This window comes from Acartia tonsa, chromosome 8, assembly GCF_053477335.1.
Source record: "Acartia tonsa isolate MP-2025a chromosome 8, ASM5347733v1, whole genome shotgun sequence".
Lineage (NCBI taxonomy): Eukaryota > Metazoa > Arthropoda > Copepoda > Calanoida > Acartiidae > Acartia > Acartia tonsa.
Genome location: NC_137267.1, coordinates 4,505,971 through 4,527,084, shown reverse-complemented (window position 1 = coordinate 4,527,084; position 21,114 = coordinate 4,505,971). Strand labels below are relative to the sequence as shown.

General features: G+C 32.6%; 1 protein-coding gene across 1 annotated transcript in view; it reads right to left on the bottom strand.

Annotated features, from left to right (window-relative positions):
* Positions 1-14,125, bottom strand: part of LOC145325364 (uncharacterized) — a 33,004-nt gene extending 18,879 nt beyond the window's left edge. The window contains exons 1-9 of the mRNA XM_080168365.1: positions 14,045-14,125; positions 13,492-13,583; positions 12,516-12,611; positions 11,725-11,819; positions 9,786-9,826; positions 8,095-8,180; positions 7,294-7,381; positions 4,406-4,442; positions 3,627-3,753 (exon numbers count right to left, since the gene is read on the bottom strand). Coding sequence (XP_080024491.1) covers positions 3,627-3,753; positions 4,406-4,442; positions 7,294-7,381; positions 8,095-8,180; positions 9,786-9,826; positions 11,725-11,819; positions 12,516-12,611; positions 13,492-13,583; positions 14,045-14,108 — 726 coding nt within the window. The 5' untranslated portion in view covers positions 14,109-14,125. The remainder of the gene's footprint in view (positions 1-3,626; positions 3,754-4,405; positions 4,443-7,293; positions 7,382-8,094; positions 8,181-9,785; positions 9,827-11,724; positions 11,820-12,515; positions 12,612-13,491; positions 13,584-14,044) is intronic.
* Between the last annotated feature and the right edge of the window lie 6,989 nt (positions 14,126-21,114).

Sequence of the window (21,114 nt, the reverse complement as noted above, 5' to 3'; positions counted from 1 at the left end):
CGCTATCTCCACACCGTGGGCGGACTTAGTCAAGTGTGGGTAGGAGGGGGGAAGCGCGTGAGGGGACGGGGTAAAACCGTCCGTTCCCCCCTGTGGAGAGGGGGGAGTGCTGTGGGTTTGAGGTAACTGTGTGGTGAGGTAATTGTGCCCTTTTCCTTAATCCTGGGCTTATTGTTATGTCACCTCGATTGTATTTTCCTCAATGGATGGTGGGCCCCTCCCTTTCCTCTGGAATAAGGGGTGTATTTGTTGTGCTGGAGGCTTGGGTGGTTAGATTGTTTATCAATGCATTGTTATATTACATCTAGATTCTATTTTTGGCCTTATCACAATACACAGCAGATTTGCTTACCAAGCCTGTTCTATTTTTAGTTTTATCACAATACACAACAAATTGTTTACCAATCCTTGCTCATAAATCTATTGTTCAGCCTTCACACTAGGGTGGTAATCCCTAAAATGTGATATAATATCTGCTTTTCTAGATGGGTGGCTGCGCTGTAGCCTCTCAGGATACTTGGAGTTGATGTAGTTTCCTCTGCTTGGTACACTACACTCGTATGTTGGCTCGCAGCTCGCAGCTATTTGGCGTGTTTCAGACTGTCGGCGGCAGGGAATGTCCCGTCCTGCAGCGCCGTGTATCCGAATCCAGCTGGTGGCGGCAGGGAATGTCCCGTCCTGCAGCGCCGCTGGTTCGAATCCTTGGCTTGTTTCAGTCTGTCGGCGGCAGGGAATGTCCCGTCCTGCAGCACCGTGTATCCGAATCCGGCTGGTGGCGGCAGGGAATGTCCCGTCCTGCAGCGCTGCTGGTTCGAATCCTGCTATCTCTTGCAGTAAATGTTGGCCTATTTTCAGCCGTTTACACTTAGTTGGCCTGTTTCAGCCCGTCCGCAGGCCTGTTTCAGCCCTTGAGCGCTCAATTCTCCGTTAGATGTCGGCGCTTCTCGCGGTTCTCCGTCAAGTTTCGCTGCTCTCCGCAGTCTCTCGTCCGATCTCGCTAGATTTCGCTTCCACAACTGCCGGATGCAGAGTTAGACCTTGCTATCCAGGGTGGGTAATTCAGGTTGCTTGTGTCAGTTTTGCCAGTTTCACTGCTGGGAGTACCTTAGCCTCAGCTGCGCGTCTGCTCTACACTTGTGGTTTGCCGTAATCTCACACAGCTGTCACCAAGTTGTGGTATCCGCCTAGGATAAATGGCAGACACCAGAGTTCAAATGACTACGGCAGTGTGAACAGACGTGGACACCTATACTATAGAGAAGCTACGCTTCTCTAGCAATCACTAAATAATAAACAGGATCTATTCAGTTGTTCCTTTATTGAAGGTCTAAGGATTACTAAAGTTATATACAACAAACAATAGCTACACAGATAGGAATAAATAATCATAAATAAAAGCAATATAATACATATACAATAGTCAGTTTGGGCAATAATGATCCCCCATCCCTGGAAAGGGTGGGGGGAATTAACAATACAGCTTAACCATAATAAGGCTGTCAGAATCAATCATTAATTTTAGGCATAGGGAGGGGGTCGGCAGACCCCTTCCCCAGGACTCGGGGGAGGGCCTTTGGCCCTTCCCCGAACCCCGGTCAGGGTTGCCATAGGCATGGCTCACGGTTGCCGAATACCACATTAGCTGTCTTATCTTATTTTTTTGACATTCATATTGAAACAAAGCTAAATATAATTAGCTAACTTATACGTGCGAGATCTTTAGCAATAGACAGACAAACATCATGTTACTTATATATTAGAATAAAAAGAAAAAGTTATTTCTCGTATTCATTCAAATCCGGTGGATAGGAACCGGTTTTCATCCATACGAAAAAACTATGTCTAGCATCGTATTATATCCAGCTTTCTACGAATACAAAAATGTACAATCATAAGATTAAAACCAGTTTTTTTTAGCCGGTGCCTTCTAGGGGCTAAAAAAACTAGTTTTAATCTTATAATTGTACATTCTATATCCGCGGAAAACTGTTTATAATACGATGCGAGAAATAACTATTATGACATCGTGGTATAGACAGCTTTCCGTGTATAGTAAAATATAAGATTAAAACCAGTTTGGTTAGCCCCAAGGAATTCAAATGGACTGCCGGACTTACGGACAGACAGACAAAGTGAATTAAAGAGTAGCTTCGCTTTATTATTTTTTTCATCCTTGATTGAATTTAAGAGAGATAAATATAAAATAGTTTTCATCAAAATTAATTAAATTTTATAGATATAATATTAATTTGATTTAAGTACTATCTTTTTTTCTGAAATCATTAATTTTTTTTTTTAGTAGCGAAGCTACCGTATATTTCGAAATGTTCGTCCGTCTGTTTCGTAATACAATGAGCATTCAGTATATAATTTGCTTGGTCCGTCGGTCTGTCAGTCATGGAACAAAAAATTTATTTAAATTTCTTACTCATAAATTGATGTGAAACCCTAATAATGATGTAAAAAGGCACCCCTTTTACAAATCAAAATTATTGGTTTAAACGTTTGAACACTCAACTTCATAATCCATCCAATACAATTTCCCAAAGTTGTTAAGCCAACGAATAAGAAAAGTTTTGGGACTAGTGTAATAAACAGCCCATTGTCCCCTCTCTCTCTCTTGGTCGATACTCAATTTTGCTACTTATGAATGTTGTCATCCTTGTTGCATTAGTTTTCAAAAGTTTAATATCTTACAAAATAAACTGTTTTTTAAACAAGGATGACAACATTCATAAGTAGTGAAGCTAATAAAATTATTGATTTTCTTTATTAACGACGAAATAAATGAGTCATAGACACGAGGGATCTTAAGGGATAAGACAATGGACGATAAATTGATGTAAATGATTATCACCCTTATTTTTTTTCATAGAAATTATTGGGGAACAGTATGGAGACAAAAAGCTTGTACAACCCAATCAATATGTCATGGAATTCCAGTAATTTAGGAGACCAATATAATTTTCAGTCAAATGTTCCCTCCCTCTCTAGGTAAATATAAGATAATTTATGGACATATTATAGTCGACGAAATCTTTACTACAAATTTCTAAAAAGCGTTATTTTAACTACAAAAATGATTAATCTTAAATAGCATCAGAGAAAATCTCATATAACGTTAGGTTCTGACCTAGGACATAATGACGAACAGTCAGAGAAAGTAATTAATAGAGTAGCTTCGCTACTAAAAAACTAAATTTTCAAAGATGAACTATATTATTAAAGATTTATAAAAGATTTAGTATCTTAAATAGTTAAAGAACTCAAATAAATTTTGGATCAATATGGAGGAGGAAAAAATGAAAAATAAAAAGTTTTGGTTTATATAAGAACTAGATGCAATTAGTAATCTTTTTTAGCTGGGTGGAGGGGGGACTTTTAACCTTCCCCAAAAATTGGCATAAACCTTCACTGAAAAAGCTTTACTGTAAAGGAAAACCATATCAGATCAGTGGTTAGTTCATTTTGATTGGTTGATTCATTAAGTTAAGTGTCCAAACGTTTCAACCACTAATTGTAATCTACAGAAGGGGTTATTTTGTGTATCATCAATGAGGATGTACATTGTAAATCAATTTATCGGCTATTGTCTTATCCCTTTAGATCTCTGTATTGATTCTTACCTCCTTAATTTTAGTGACGACTCCAACAGATGTGTAGATGATAATGACGAGGGGTATGGTGAATCCTAGTATGAATAGGTACCAGGCATACACCTTGTGGTGGGGCTCTGTCCAGCCTGGCGAGCAACTAGATAGATAGATAGATAGATAGATAGATAGATAGATAGATAGATAGATAGATAGATAGATAGATAGATAGATAAATAGATAGATAGATAGATAGATAGATAGATAGATAGATAGATAGATAGATAGATAGATAGATAGATAGATAGATAGATAGATAGATAGATAGATAGATAGATAGATAGATAGATAGATAAATAGATAGATAGATAGATAGATAGATAGATAGATAGATAGATAGATAGATAGATAGATAGATAGATAGATAGATAGATAGATAGATAGATAGATAGATAGATAGATAGATAGATAGATAGATAGATAGATAGATAGATAGATAGATAGATAGATAGATAGATAGATAGATAGATAGATAGATAGATAGATAGATAGATAGATAGATAGATAGATAGATAGATAGATAGATAGATAGATAGATAGATAGATAGATAGATAGATAGATAGATAGATAGATAGATAGATAGATAGATAGATAGATAGATAGATAGATAGATAGATAGATAGATAGATAGATAGATAGATAGATAGATAGATAGATAGATAGATAGATAGATAGATAGATAGATAGATGATAGATAGATTTTTGATAAGATAGATTTATAAAAATTTTCATAGATATATAAAAAAATTACCTAATTCCATTAGATTCGGGAACAAAAGCTCCGATTCCTAAAAATTAAAAAAAAAATAGCATTAAAAATTGGGTTAAATGTGATCAACTAACCATAGCGGCTACGCCACTAAAGATCTAAAGACCTTGAGAGAATGAAAAAAGTTATAAAAAACACATAATAGGGAGGGGGGGAGGTGCAATGTATTTTTTTTAAGGTCGATTTCGCTTAGGAAGATAGTAATATCCTAATCCAAAATAGCTAAAAATCTATCCCAGACATACAAGAAGCTTCACCGTAATGGATAACATTATGGGTCCGGCGGTTAGCGAGATCTTAAGGCATAGATAGGCAGATAGACATCCTGTTACTTTTATATAAAACATCTGTAATACAAAGTAGCTTGATGTCTGTCCGTCCGTCCGTCTGTCCCTTAAGATCTCGGTAACCACTGAACCGATCGGATTCTACTCTTCAGGTCCTGTAGTGGGTTTAAGCTATTTTCTTGGGGGGTGGGACACCCCCAACCCCCCCAAAAAATGAAATTTCCCCCCTCCCTCAAAAAAAAAAAATTGAGGGGAGAGTATGGTTCGGAGCACCAGAATTTTTTTTATTTTTTTTTTTTAAACTATCTCATGGGGCTTCGCCCCTAGAGGCTAGAGGCGAAGCCGCTAGTGTATTATATAAAGTAATAGTAAATTAATTACAATGTTACAAGATACAGGAAATAATTATAAAAAAAGTTGTTTTTTTCTTTTCTGTGCATTACTATTTATATAGTTATAAAAAAGTACTTGATATAATAAAGAACAAAAAGGAGCCATAAGTAGCGCAGCGATAACAAGCTATATACATTAATGATAAAAATAAATTAGTATATTGTAATACATACAAGAAACTACTGGGAGGGAGGGGTTATTGGACTATAAATTACACCGGTACCCAAAGTTTTATGACTAGGTTATTTTTTGGCTAAAAAACCTTGGTTTCTTTTATTGTTATTTTAAAACTTTTAACCAATTTTAAAAATTTCGTTACCGGGATGTATTTAGTTCATTGTTTTATCCATTTAGAGCCCTGTATTAGTAAATATATTAGGTATATTAGTATTCTAAAGGAGTTGGGCAATGGACGATAAATTGATATACATCAGATCAAAATTAAATTACCCTTGAAGGTACTAAAAAAAAATTTGCAGAAAGGTTTTGCTTTGAAGCAAAATAAATAATTATATGAAAATTTGTATGTACTATTACTACATTGTTATAAATGTTATTGTTAGCTGCGTTATCCTTTGCAGGACCTATGTAAAGCTCTCCTAATGGGAAGAACTCTACTGGTTAAATAGTTATTGAGATCTTAATCTTTAGAAAAAAAACATTACTACTTTATACAGTATGACCCTCGAAAAAGTATTTTTAAGCATCTGCAGCCCTTATTTCTCAATGAATTATTAAAAAATGCATATGTCCTTGTTCTCCATAGTATTCCACGTAAGTAGATATAAAAATATTTTTTTTACCTCCATTAACACCAGAGATTTTTAGTGCTAAAGTTTTGAAAAAGTGACTGAGGAAAAAGTAACTTTTAACATGAAACGATTTTTTTAGCAAAATTAAGCTAGAAATCCTTTTATTTTTGTTAATAGCAGAAACTTTATACAAAAATGAAATAAAAAATTTTGTTTTTGAGTAAAAAGCATTTTTTTACACATATTTTTTGAGTCTTTTTAGTTTAATGATATTTTGAAAAACTTACTTATTAGGCAAAATTGTTTAAGATTAAAAAACCAAATAAATCTTTATGAATATAGCAGGAAAATTGTTTTTGTTTCACAATCCTAACTTTAATAACAAAAAAGTTATAAAGAAAATAAAAATAAAACATAATGATTTTTTAGTCTAAAAAGCTTAATACACCCCCTATTAAATAATTGAGATGTCAGAAAAGTAGGCGGAGCAACTGTCATAATTAATCCTTTTCTATAAATAAGGGTTAATAAATAACTTAAAATTTGCAAATAATCAATTCATTCAGTTTTATTTTTTGCCATTAAAAATTTATATTTTTTTGTGGAATAAAAAAGAAATAATTAGTTAACTTGTTTTTCTTTGTGTCTCATTATTCAGTTGCCAGAAAAACATAATATAACCATCCAAAAAATAAGAGAAACAAAAAAAAATTCTTTTTCTCAGTCACTTTTTCAAAACTTTAGCTCTAAAAATCTCCAGTGTTAATGGAGGTAAAAAAAATATTTTTATATCTACTTACGTGGAATACTATGGAGAACAAGGACATATGCATTTTTTAATAATTCATTGAGAAATAAGGGCTGCAGATGCTTAAAAATACTTTTTCGAGGGTCATACTGTATAATAAATCTAACTTATAGTTGTATAAAAGCTTTGCTTTTAAGCAGTAGAATTAATTATATGAAAAGTTCTTTATTTTTGTATGCATTACGATATTGTTATAAAACTTTATAATGCACAAGAATTGTAATTATACAAGTATAACTTTCTTTAGAATTACGCATATTTATACTTTTTGTCCGTCCGTCTGTTTGTCTTTAACGCTATGAAGTAAATGTGATTCTCTCTGATTCAATTAAAGATATTTTTGTATTTAATTTCTAAATTTAAAATAAAATAAAAACATATATGTATGTCAGAGGTTTTGTGATTTATTGAACATCCATAATACTCAGAGGCTGTCATTCAGTCAATTAAGTCCATTTGAAGTTGACGAAAATAAAATATTTTAGAGTAAAACTTGTTTTTTGTTGTAGCTGAAGGGAAGTGGGTAACAAGGGGGGGGGGAGAAATAAGTGATTAGCAATACTCCTGTTGTTATCATCCTTGTTATTAAACCCCTTTTCTATAAATAATTTGAAAAAATAAGCAACTTACCAACGAGCGGAGGGAAGGTCATAATCGCTGCAAAAACCCAGGATCCAGTTATCAGAGCAATTGATAAAGGTAACTGGGATATTCTTCCCTAGATTAATAGATTGATAGATAGATTGATAGACAGATAACCTCTAAGAGGCTTGGTGATGCCGTTTCGGGTTCTAGACCTTTCCTCGCACCTTGAAACATACTCCGCGTCTGAATTGTGGTGTAAAGTATCCATTCGCTTTATCCTTTGATTGCACGACCTTTGTCTTAGTCTTTATGTCACGCACCTGACATGGCAGAAATAGGAACCTTTTTAAAGTCTTTAGTTATGACGCGGTGTCGGACCGAGATTCGAACCTATCACCTAACGACAACAAGCGGATGCGCTACATGTTGAGCCACAGTGGCGGGTTGAGAAAAAAAATACAACAGATACAAGTGAATTATTAATATATCTAAGAATAACATAGCAAGAGCATAGATAGATAGGTTGATAGATGAATAGATAGATAGATACTAACCTCAAAGATAACAATGACCCAACGGAATATTGAAATAGCAGTCAGATTACCAATTGTAGCCATTCCAAATAGACGGACAGACTGACAGATAGATAGACAGACAAAGAGACAGACAGACATACATATAGATAGAAAGATTGTTACTAACCTCAAAGATAACAATGACCCAACGGAATATTGAAATAGCAGTCAGATTACCAATAGTAGCCATTCCAGAAAGATAGATAGGGAGATAGATAGATAGACAGACAAAGAGACAGACTTACATACAGATAGATAGATAGATACTAACCTCAAAGATAACAATGACCCAACGGAATATTGAAATAGCTGTCAGATTACCAATGGTAGCCATTCCAAACAATGTCATTAACATTCCTAAAAAATGCATTACTAATTAGCAAGGAGCGATGGGACATTGGACATTATACTAGTACCCAAAGTTTTTTGCATTGTTTGTCTTTAAAAACATAAATTCTCAAGCATTGTATTTGTAGAGGTTGAAATTTTCAGAAAGAATAGCATAGTAGCATCTGAAGACAAAACTTGAAAATACAGAATCTAAAACTTTTCAGGGACCTATGTGGAGCTTCCCTAGAATGGAGAGCTCAATTAGGTTCAGTGGTTAGCAAGAACAAAATCCATACTCATAATCTTATATTATTGTAACACCCCCCCCCCCCATTATTTAAAATAAATTGAAAATAAGGGGGTGAAAGTTTTTTACTATACCCAACACCTACGGGGTTTAAACCTGTACCCTAACATAAAAAGGAACCAAAAACTAACCCCCAACCCCCTTAGTTTTATTTGATTATAAACATAAATAGGGGGGGGGGGGATCTTTGCACAACACACTACTTTATGTGTAAGCACCAATGTTTGTTTTTGACCAAATATACTTTTTAGATAACAACAAATATATTTGTTATTCTCATATTTTGTTTATTTTACTTCACAAAAATTGTTACATATATGTATGTTTTTGAGTAATGGTAGAAAGATCTTAATTATTAATGGAATAGTTTGAAAAATCCAAGCTTATAATCTTAAAAGTACATGTACTTAGTTGTTTATTACACTAGTCCCCAAAGTTTTATATTATTGTTTTCTTATTTGTTTACTAAGGTACTTTTATTCAATTTTGATTGGTTGGTTCATTAAGTTGAGTGTCCAAACATGTCAACCACTAATTGTAATCTGTAGAAGGGGTAGTTTTGTCATTTAAGATGACTTAAATTTATTGGCCATCGTCGTTATCACATCTCATAAATCTTGACTCGTCAAAATAAACAGTCTCAAATTTTTTTAACTAATAATTAGAATCTACAGAAGGGATGATTTTGTTCATCATAATTGTCTTATCCCTTAAGATCCCTGATCTACTAGAGAAGAAATAAATAAAGAAATTGTATATTTGTTTCCATCGCAAAAAGTTGACGTCATACTACAATATATATTTTTATATAAGTAAATGGATTTAGGGTATACGTGGATATTATGACAGGGGAAAAATTGTGTGAGACATGGATATCATTTAGTGGTCAATTCGTTCATCCAGTAGGAGGGAAGAGGATGAGGTAAAGGGGGTGGATGTGGGGGAGGGTCGTTATTTTAGCCAGCTACAAGTTTCACTTTATGAGATAGTTACCAGAAAAAAAGTTTTAACTGATACCAAGACTTGAATCTAAATTTATAATGGACTAAAACCATTACTGGAGCTATGCGAAGCTTACCTACAAAAGTGAACTTAAAAGCTTTACAAAGTGTCTCAAAAAATCAGCCATGTGACGTCATAATAATGAAGGATGAGAGGAGAGGTGAAAAAGAAAATCCCAAAAATAGATAATCCCTCTTTTTTATGACGTCACATTGCTGATTTTTTTGGACACTTTTTAAAGATTCGAGAAATTATTAGGTTCAGTAGTTATTGAGATCTTAAGCTTCAGAAAAAAAACTTACTACTTTGTATAATAGAACCACCTGTTGCTATGCACATATTCTGTCCAAGATCCCAGCCTCCTCTGAAAACAATTAATAGTTATTTATTGCATTGTATCATAGACAGCTTTTCGCAGACATTAAAATGAAAACTAATAAAACCAGTTTTGTTATACCTGATGCTTATTCAATTTGGATACTTTTATTAACTATTGATGGGTTGCTTAATACTAGCTGTGTCCAAACTTTTTCTCCGATAACTTTATTCTACAGAAAGATTTATATTAATTTATCAGCCATTGTCTTATACCACAAATTCTCTGCTTGCAATGGATTTTGTTATCCTTATTTTTAGCAAAGATTAAAAAAACTTTCCCAGAAACTTTCAGATATTTTTTTTTGAATGATGAATTTCCAATAATCTGTAATCTTTAAAAGTTCAGCGGGATTTAAATATTGTTGTGCATTCAACACCACAAAAAATAAGAATTTTAATGGATAAGGCAATCCTTATAATAAAGTAACAGGATGTGTTTGTGTGTGTGTTTGTATGTTTGTACCGAAGGATATCGCTAACCGCTGAACCGATCGGGTTCTCCTTAACAGGGTAGCTTCTCATAGGTCCCGGGAAGGTTTATGACTATTTTCTTGGGGGGTTGGACACCTCCACCCCCCCCCAAAATGAAAAATCCCCACCCCAAATTTTTTTTTTTTTAATTTTTTAACTAAAATTAAAAATAAATGGGGGGGCACTCCCCCCCAAAAAAAAATTTTTCGCCCCCCCAAAAATTTTTGTTTACTTTTTCTTTTAAAATCTAAAATAAGAAATTTAATTATTTAATTCGACTCTCTCCTCAAGTCCCTCTAGAGGCCTCTAGGGGCGTAGCCGCTAGTGGATGATAAAGTGATAAACATCCCCAATTATTATAAACACAATTAACACTTTTGTAGATAATAATTATTTTGAGAATGTAAATATATGGAGGGAGGGGTTGCACTTGTTCCCAAAATAATGATGTTCTATTATTCGTTGGCGTAACAACATTGGAGACTTGTATTGAATTTTGATTTGTCGTCTCAAACACTTAACATAATCTACAGAAGGGATTATTTTGTGTATCATTAAAAGAGGGGATGTACATCAATCTATCCGCCACTGTTTTATCCCTTTAGATCCCGGATGCGGATGTGAAGAAACCCACATTGGGATTTGCACAATTTTTTAAAAGTTTTGTGTAAAAGTAAAGTTCTTGTAAGGTGTGAAAATTTCTTTGTAAAGTTGAGAAGATACATTTGCATTATGCACAAAAAGTACGAATAAAATATTTTACATTACTAAAAATTGTTTTTTGACCCCACTTTTATACTTTATTGGTGTTATTATATATACATAAATAAAGATAACAACATACATAAATCAAGGCTTTACCTATAAGAAGGTCAGACAAACAAACATTAAAAAATATACAGTAATATTATCAAGCCTCTTAATATTGAATTCGATGCCGAAATTACTTAAATACAGGACCCTTAATATGGACATACTTTCATTTTGAAACTTGATTATACAGGTGCTTAACTTATTAATCCATATTCCAAAATTAAGGTTATGATAATTGCAAACGTTCTTGGACTAGACCATAGACATATAATTTTTAAAAGCGAAGCTTTTCTATAATTAGGGGCACCTTAAAGCTGCTACAAAAGCTACTGATGCCCCATAATAGCAGCCAAGCTGTTGTATCATTAGTGACAGCTGCAACACATTTATAATAAATATCTTACCTCAAAGCTGCTACAAAAGCTACAGGTGCCCCATAGCAGCAGCCAAGCTATTCTACAGCATTAGTGTTAGATGCTACTCAATAATAAAAAATATCTTACTTCAAAGCTGCTACAAAAGCTACAGGAGCCCCATAATAGCAGCAAGGCTGTCAATTCATTATTGACAGCTGTAACCCAATGATAATAAATATCTTACCTCAAAGCTGCTACAAAAGCTACAGGTGCCCCATAACAGCAACCAAGCTGTGATAGCATTAATGATAGCAGCAGCCAATTGAAAGGAGTTTGCAGCTGAAAAAATATTTCATGAATTACATTGATGAATACTATATTAAATAAAGTAGTAAGGATTTTTTTGTCTGAAGCTTATTGGGTCTTTGTTTTAGGTAAGCTACACATAGGTCTTGTAATAGTTCTAAGCTATATTTAGATTTAAATCTAGGGATGATTTTAGGCTATTCTTCTTAAAAATTTGAATACTAGGCTGAATACTAATTTTATAGAAAGTACTGAAAATATTTTTAAATGTAACCTGATTTTGGTTTAATATAATTCCAATTATTTTCTAGCTTTTCCTCGCTTTTTAGGATGTTTTCATCCTAATAAAATTATATATTCTAGCACGTGTGCTTCACATTTATTCTTCATTATTCCTAATATATTCAAATATTATCTGGGAGATAGTGAACTTTATATTATGTACTCAAAATGTTATCAACCTATTCTTATATAGAGGTAACAGGATCTATGTGGTAGTACCAAAGGATCTCGCTACCTGCTAAACCTATATGGTTCTCCTTTACAATGCAGCATTTCATAGTTTTTTAGAAGGTACCACTAACCTTCGAAGAGAAAAAAAAGTAAAATAATTGAACCCCTCACCCTTCAAGTGCCCCTAGAGGCCTCTAGGGGTGTAACCGCTACGATTAAAATAATGTAACTTTCATTGTCCCATTCCATATTTCCCTGAAAATTATAATTATGTACCTTTTTAGTAGCTGCAAATATGAGTACAAAAGTCAGGTTCAGTGGTATAGCAACAGCTGATAACAATGCTAGATAGATAGCACAAACTATGTACACCTAAAAAATGCTAGTATAGAGTTGCATATCAGAGAATATCTTGTATCTAACAAAAAGAAAATTAGTTTGTAAGTCTAAACAAAAATTTACATAACTATACGAAAAGTTGTTGTAAAAAGTTCTAAAATTTGCATGTTTTACATGAATGTACAGACTTGTTTAAATTATTTGAAAAAAAGCTAACCATTACAGACAGACAGACAGACCTTAATTTCACAAAAGCTTTGCTTTTAGAATTATAAATATTTGTCAGTTAAAAGAGACAGATGTTCAAATTCTGTGTAAATGTTTTGTTCGCATATATAAACACATTGACATTTATTTAAAGTCTCGCAAAATATGTTTGCACTTTACAGTTTGAAATATTTTTGCATAAAATTTATCAAAAAATGTTTCGGACTGGATAATTTTAATTTTTTACTTGTTAAAAAGAGGTGTAAATATTATAAATATATTTTTCAAGTATGGCTTTGAAACCGATTAGTATCCACTGCACTGGATCAAAACTGGTTCTCAATCATACTGAAAAAATCATGAATAGCATTATATTACAGAATATTTTTCCACAAAATGAAAACCTAAATCATAAAATAAATACCAGCTTTGTTAACCCTGACCTTCGGCTCCTTGGGGTTAACTGTTTTAATCTTATAAGTCTCATTTTAATATTCACGGAATATTGTCTGTAGTACGATGTTGTATCTAATGCTTGAAGAAGGGTAAAAAAATTAAATTTACCCATCCCCCAAGTTCATCAGTAAACTGATAGTATATATCATCAGTGTCATACAAAGCCGCAGCTGAGTCAAGAAGGATATACATGATTTTTGAGTGTTGCTGAGAACTGGTTCTAATCCAGCGGATATTAATTAAATCTTACCCATCCACCAAGTTCATCAGTAAACTGATAGTATATATCATCAGTTTTATACAGAGCCGCGGCTGAATCAAGAAGGATAGCATGTGCCCCACCTAGAATAGGAGGTTTTGATAATATCGACTATTCATCTTTTGTATATGAAGAATAACTTTTGGGACAAGTATAGCCCTTACAATAACTTTAATAATATATCTTGCAGCTATATATTAATTCTAGAGGCATCTAAGGGAACTTGAGATAATAAAGGGTTGATTTCGACCCCTAAAGTTAACAAAATCTTCTTTTTTTTCGTTTTTTTTTTTTTTGGGGGGGGGGTTGGGATTCTTTTTCTTTTAGGGGGTTGGTGTTGCCTCTTTCCTTCCCCCCCCCCCAAAAAAAAAAAAATAGTTATAAACCTTCCCATAACCTATTTTTTATAAAGGAGAACCTTATCAGTTTAGATGTTGGCGAGGCGAGATCCTTCGGTACAGACAAACACACAAACAGCGATCATGTAACTTTTAGTAGCGCAGGTACTTAATAATTAGAATATGTCCGTATGTCCGTCCTTTACCTTTTGTGGTGGGATCATCTTCAAGGAAAGCACCAATTTGAGAAGTAGAATTCTCAACGCGCATTGCCTAGAGGGTTTTCTGAAAATAATGGTTCAATAGTTTGAACACTACAAGCCTAGTTTTTCTAAAAGTTCAGGATATTAATGGATAAGACAATGGGTAATTAGTTGGTGTACATCTCTAATGATGATAAACAAGATTATCACTTTTGTAGATTAAAAATATTGGTCGAGGAGTGTAGACACTTATCATACCCATCAAGTATGATGTCATTGCTTTAAAACTTTGGGTACCAGTGTAATTTACAGTTCAATGATATATATTGATAATTAACAACAGTTTGAATAAAACAAAGCCTTTAATACTTTTTTATATTGTTTATGTGAGTATGATGAAATTATTATCTATAATACAAAGTAGAACGATGTCTGTCCATCTGTCCGTCTGAAGCTTAAGATCTCGGTAACCGCTGAATTAAATGGGCTCTACTCTTCAGGGAATATACCTACTGGTCCTGTGGTGATTTTAAGATATTTTCTTGGGGGGTGGGACACCCCCAACTCCCCAAAAAACAAAAAAATCCCCCCCCAATTTTTTTTTTTTTTTTATTGCAGAAGAAATCCTTGGTTTTTTTTTATCACCTCTTGGGGCAAAGCCCCTAGAGGCTAGGGGCGAAGCCGCTAGTTACTTATATAATGCACCAGATTATCATGTGCTATAATAATGTAAAACTTGTAGTGGCTAAAATAGCTGTATACACCCCCCCCCCCGCATAGTGGATGAACCAACTGACCAATAAAAGACATGAGAAATAACAACCTAAATTGACGACAATTTTTCCCCTTTCATAAAATTATCAACAATAGTTTTTATATATTAATATGTAATAGAGGGAGAAGAAACTAAAATACACTAGTATCCAAAAATATGTAACCTTGTTATCTTATTCATTAAATCTAAAACGTTGGGTAGCTTTGATAAACTCTCCAAATTTGGTAGGTCAACAAACATCTCGGATACGCATATTCCTACTTTTAGGGAAGCCTAATCAGTGCCACACATAACATCTAGTGTTAGTCATGCAATTTAAATTTATAAATATTATGAAAAATTGTAAAGTACACCTGGTACTAAGCAGTAGCTTGGTGTACTATTGTATGTACTGCTTCGTAAGACGGGGCGTAATCTGTCACTGAATAAATGTTTTTTATGTTTTTTATGTTAAGAAAACATTATTATAAAACTTTGGTGACTAGTTTAATAAACAGCCCAATGTCCCCTCCCTCCCTGCCATAAAGTACACAACATTTAATTAAGTGTACAAAAAGGAGTTATTTGCCAATACAGCTGGTTCTAAAATATTTTATTATAAGAATTTACAGTAAAATATTAGTCTAAATTGAGCTGTAAATTTATTGTTACATTTGCATATAATACATTTATAGAAATTGTGTTTATTCTGTATGGTTATATAAAGTAAAGATAAGCAAGGAGATAGGAGGGGACATTATAAAACTTTGGTGACTAGTTTAATAAACAGCCCAATGTCCCCTCCCTCCCTGCCATAAAGTACACAACATTTAATTAAGTGTACAAAAAGGAGTTATTTGCCAATACAGCTGGTTCTAAAATATTTTAGTATAAGAATTTACAGTAAAATATTAGTCTAAATTGAGCTGTAAATTTATTGTTACATTTGCATATAATACATTTATAGAAATTGTGTTTATTCTGTATGGTTATATAAAGTAAAGATAAGCAAGGAGATAGGAGGGGACATTATTCTGTAAATTGTACTGGTACCCAAAGTTTTAATTCTAAGGATAGTTTAATTAAATTTTTATTACGAGTAGTGTCCAAACTTTTCAATTTTTTAAAATCTACAAATAGGAAATTTTGTGTATTATTATTGGGGATGTATATGTATGTAAAATTCATTATCTTATCCCTTAAGATTCCTGAAAGATAACAATAACACTCAATATACTTTCATAGATTATTTTCAAACAAGGATGACAACATCCATAAAAGCGAAGCACTGAAACGGTAGGACAAACCGACATCAATACTTGTATAGTGTCAGAACTGAATAATCAGAATATAAAAGTATAAGAGTCGAAGCAAAATTGTAAGTAAATTTGATGAAAACTGCCTGATACTGAACAATGTTTATGGACATACTGACATTTTTAGGACTTGGTTATAGAGTTGCTTCGCTTATAATATTGTACTTTGTTGTCCCAGGAATCAATATACCAAAAATCAGATTAATCGGATAATTAAATCACATAAAAATTTGTTGTTTAAAAAGTAGAAAAATCAACATGTTTAAAATGGACGTACGGACAATCTGGTAATGATTATAGAGTTGCTAAGCTTTTTAAATCGTACCTAACTACTACAGGAAGCTTATAAACATGTTTTTTATTAACTCCTAAGTAAGGGTCGTTCAAGTAATTATAGCATTTCTTAAAGCAAAGCTACTCTTTAAATATAAGTTCGTATGTGTAATATCTATAGGGAACATAATTTGAAAAGTATCAATTTTTAAACTGCTATTAAAGATAGTAAGCTCAAATTTTTGGTTAAGATTCCCTGTGTCAATTAGCATCGAACATATTATTTACTTCGTCCGACTGTCTGTCAGTTATACTAAAAAAATTAAATTTGTATCAGGTTTCGTTGTTTTATCATACCTTTTTATTTCTCTTTTTTAATAGCGAAGCTTTTCTATATTTAGGGTCGGTCAGTACGTCCGTAACGGATAGCTTTTTTCGTTAATTTAGGCATGTTAGAATTGTCCTATCGATTTCAAACTTTGCATGGTGATTCCTGTAGAAGTTAGGTACGAGTTAGAAAGCTTAGCAACTCTATAATCATTAACAGAATGTCCATACGTCCAATTTAAACATGTTGATTTTTTTTCAACAATATATTTTATGGGATCTAATTATCCGTTTGATCTGATTTTTGGTATATTGATTCCTGGGACAACAAAGAACAATATTATAAGCGAAGCAACTCTTTAATCAAGTCCTAAAAATGTAAGTATGTCCATAAACATTATCCTGTATCAAGCAGTTTTTCAACAAATTAACTTACAATTTTCCTTCGACTCTTATTCTTTTATATTCTGATTATTCAGTTCAGACACTATTTAAGTGTTAATGTCCGTTTGTCCTACCGTTTCAGTGCTTCGCTTTTATGGATGTTGTCATCCTTGTTTTATAACAACTAAACATCTACTGTATAACTTACATTGGCCGTTTGACAATCTATGATATTTTTGTTTCACTACGTATGGATGATGTAATCCAAATAACTAGCTTTATTATAACTTAGTGAACTGTTTTTCAAACTTTTATGTAAAAATCCTTGAATAGGGCAAGAAAAAACATATAGTAATAATATAAAGACATGTATTTTGAATAACAAAATTTTATAATTCAGCTGAATTGCCTAAACACTGTCTTTTCTCAATTTTATTATTGATTAGCGTTTACACTTATAGATGCCTCTAGGAGCAACTGAGTTGATGAATTTACCCTTCCCAAAAGTAGTTTTAAACCTTTCCTGCACCTGCATAAGAAGTTTAACATTAATACAGATCGATATTAGTTTAGCGGTAAACGAGAAACTAAGCTACATATACAAATCAATCTTATTTTTTTTTATAATATTCATTTGACATTTTAACAAACAAATGTCTATCTGAATTTACAAAATACTTTCAGAAAACTATTCTTATCAAGGTAAATTGTACTATTGGCTTGTGGCTTGCAAAGTATAATAACAAATATAAAGTTATATTAATTTAATTATAATATGCCTTTGTTTATTTTAAGTTTAATATACTTTTGATTACTTCAGTTCTTAAACCAAAATGGTCCTACGACAAACGCAGGATTCCCAAATTTCGGAGTGGACACTTAACCTAACCTAACCTATTTTAGACCATCTTATAGGTTTTAATAAATGCCTATCCCCTGCGGGGGGCTTATTTGCTTATTCATATCTTAACCTAACCTTATCTGTATAGAAATACTTCATAAAATTAATATTTTAACACTCCTGCGTTTGTACACTCCAGCGTTTGTCCTGGAACCATTCCACCTAATCATCTTAGTTGCTAGATAGTCATGGAAATCTTTATAAAAAAATTCCAAACAAAATTTAAATCAATTGCTGGAATATTAGTCTTTATCAATGAAGTTTATGTATGATTAATTATATCAAAGTGCCGATAGTGTAATTATTATTCTTATACAATGCAATGTATGTATACAGCTTATATAACTGTATCTGTACGTAAGTACAGAACAACTGATTAATTTAACGTACATTATCCTCACCCTGTATCCTTGCTTGAAGGAAATAAAGAAATAGAAATTTATCCCATTGTATTATAGACAGCTTTCCGTTTAAGCAAGATTAAAAATAGGTTTGTTAGACCTGAAAGTCCCGGTCATAACAAAACTGGTATCTTGGAAAATTATCTGTAATATGATGCTTTACATAATTTTTCAGTATGAAAGTGAACCGGTTCTAATCCAACGGATATTAATCGGGTTCAAAGCCATACTGGAAAGGAAATGTCGTGCCAAGATTAAGGCTAATTAGATCAATGTAATATTAGATTACAATATACTAGAATTAACAGAATACTTTTTTTCCTTTTGCCAACTTAACATTGTAGAAGATGGGTGGGGGGGTAGATGTACATCAATTTACTGACAAATAGCCTAAAACTTGTCATTTAACAGATAATACTAAGATAAGACTATTGAAAGTTTGTACCAACCCGTTAAGATTTGATAAAAATACTAAAACTTTGGATACTAGTCTATAAATTTGAGTACATATTAAATGTTTGACAAATATACCTCCCCCCTCCCCCCTGTATAACATTGTAAATAAGGGTATATTTATAATTTCATACTGATAATGACTAGAACACTAAGGTCCAATATCTTAAACAAACCCTTCAAATGTAAACAATAACATGTCCTTTACTGTATCCTGTATTTATGCAATTTTTCAACAAGTTTGTATACAATTTTTTAAATACTTAAAATTATGCTTATTAAGTGTTTATGTTCGTTTGTTTTACTGAAAGGAAGGGGGGTGGTTAACCTCATTTAATTAATCTCGGTAAAGCCACTAGCAAAAATAAAACTAATAGATTGAATATACGTGGATGTATTGACAGGGGAAAATTTGCCGTCAATCTAGCTTGTTAATATGGATCTCATTTATCATGGTCATTTCTTTCATAAAGTAGGAGGGGAGGGGGTGGATGGGAGATATAGTTATTTTAGCCAGCTGCAAGCATCACTTTATTAGAATACATGAGAATCTGGTGCAACATCCAAGTAATAATATATCAGTTAGAATAATTAAGTTAACCTATTTATAATTTTTGGCCAATATACAAGTTTTCTTGTATTCATTCTTTTCTAAAGAAATCATTATCAGTTCTATAAGCATGGATGGAGGGCACATTGGACTGTAAATTATGCTGGTACAAAGTTTTATAGCCACTTTTCTCGTATTCATTCGAATCCGGTGGATAGGAACCGGTTCTCATCCATACGAAAAAACTATGTCTAGCATCGTATTATATCCAGCTTTCTACGAATATAGAAATGTACAATCATAAGATTAAAACCAGTTTTTTTAGCCGGTGCCTTCGGCACCACGGGGCTAAAAAAACTAGTTTTATTATCATAATTGTACTTTCTATATCCGCGGAAAACCGTTTATAATACGATGCGAGAAATAACTATTCTTATTTGTTGGAAAAATAATTATGTTGACTTTTACTACCTTACTACCTAACTTTGTTTATCATCATTGAGGGTATATTTAAAACTTTTTTGGTACGCTTATCAAATTTTGATTGGTTTGTTCAAATTTTTCAACCAATAATTTTTATCTACAGACAGTGTACATAATTTTATAATATCCCTAAAAATTTCTCATTTAGGAGTATGTCCTAAATGGATTTATTATTACTTGGATCTTACACTAGATTTTTATCTTTTCAAATAAAGTAAAACTTACAGCAGGCTAATATAACGATACCCCCCATCTAACCCCTTTACCCTCCTCTCCTACTAGATAAACAAAAACAAATAATAAATATTTTCCATGTTAGCAAGGAAAATTGACTACAATTTTCCCCTGTCATAATATCCACGTATATTCTACATCAATTATATTCTTACAAAAGTATATTTATATTTTTGGCCAATACAGCGTTTTTTTTATCTATTTATTATTTCCTAAGAAATTCCTAAGATTTACAGAATATGCATTAGAGAGCACTGAATCCCCCCCTCTCTCTATTTTTTAAAAGCGAAGGTTTTCTATAATTAGGGTCAGTCCGTCCGTTACGGATAAATTTTTTCGTTAATTTAGGCATGTTAGAATTGTCCTATCGGTTTAAAACTTATCTGTAGTAGTTATGTACGATTTAGAAAGCGTGGCACCTCTATAATCCCTACCAGAATGTCCGTACGTCCATTTTAAACATGTTGATTTTTTTTACTTTTTTAAAAGAAAATTGTTTGTGATTTAATTATCCGATTGATCTGATTTTTGGTATACTGATTCCTAGGACAACAAAGTACAATATTATAAGCGAAGCAACTCTATAATCAAGTCCTAAAAATGTAAGTATGTCCATAAACATTATCCTGTATCAAGCAGTTTTTCGACAAATTTACTTACAATTTTGATTCGACTCTTATACATTTATATTATTGTTATTCAGTTCTATAACACTAAACAAGTGGTAATGTCTGATTGTCCTACCGTTTCAGAGCTTCGCTTTTATGGATGTTGTCATCCTTGTTTAAATAAATTGAAACGAGGATGACAACATCCATAAAAGCGAAGCTCTGAAAGGGTATGATAGACGAACATTGACTCTTGTAGAGTGTCAGAACTGAATATACAAAATATATACAAATAAGTTTTGACAAAATTATAAGTAAATTTGTTGCAAAACCTTTAAATACAAAAATTATTTGAGGAAATACAGATATTTAAAGGACTCGATTATAGA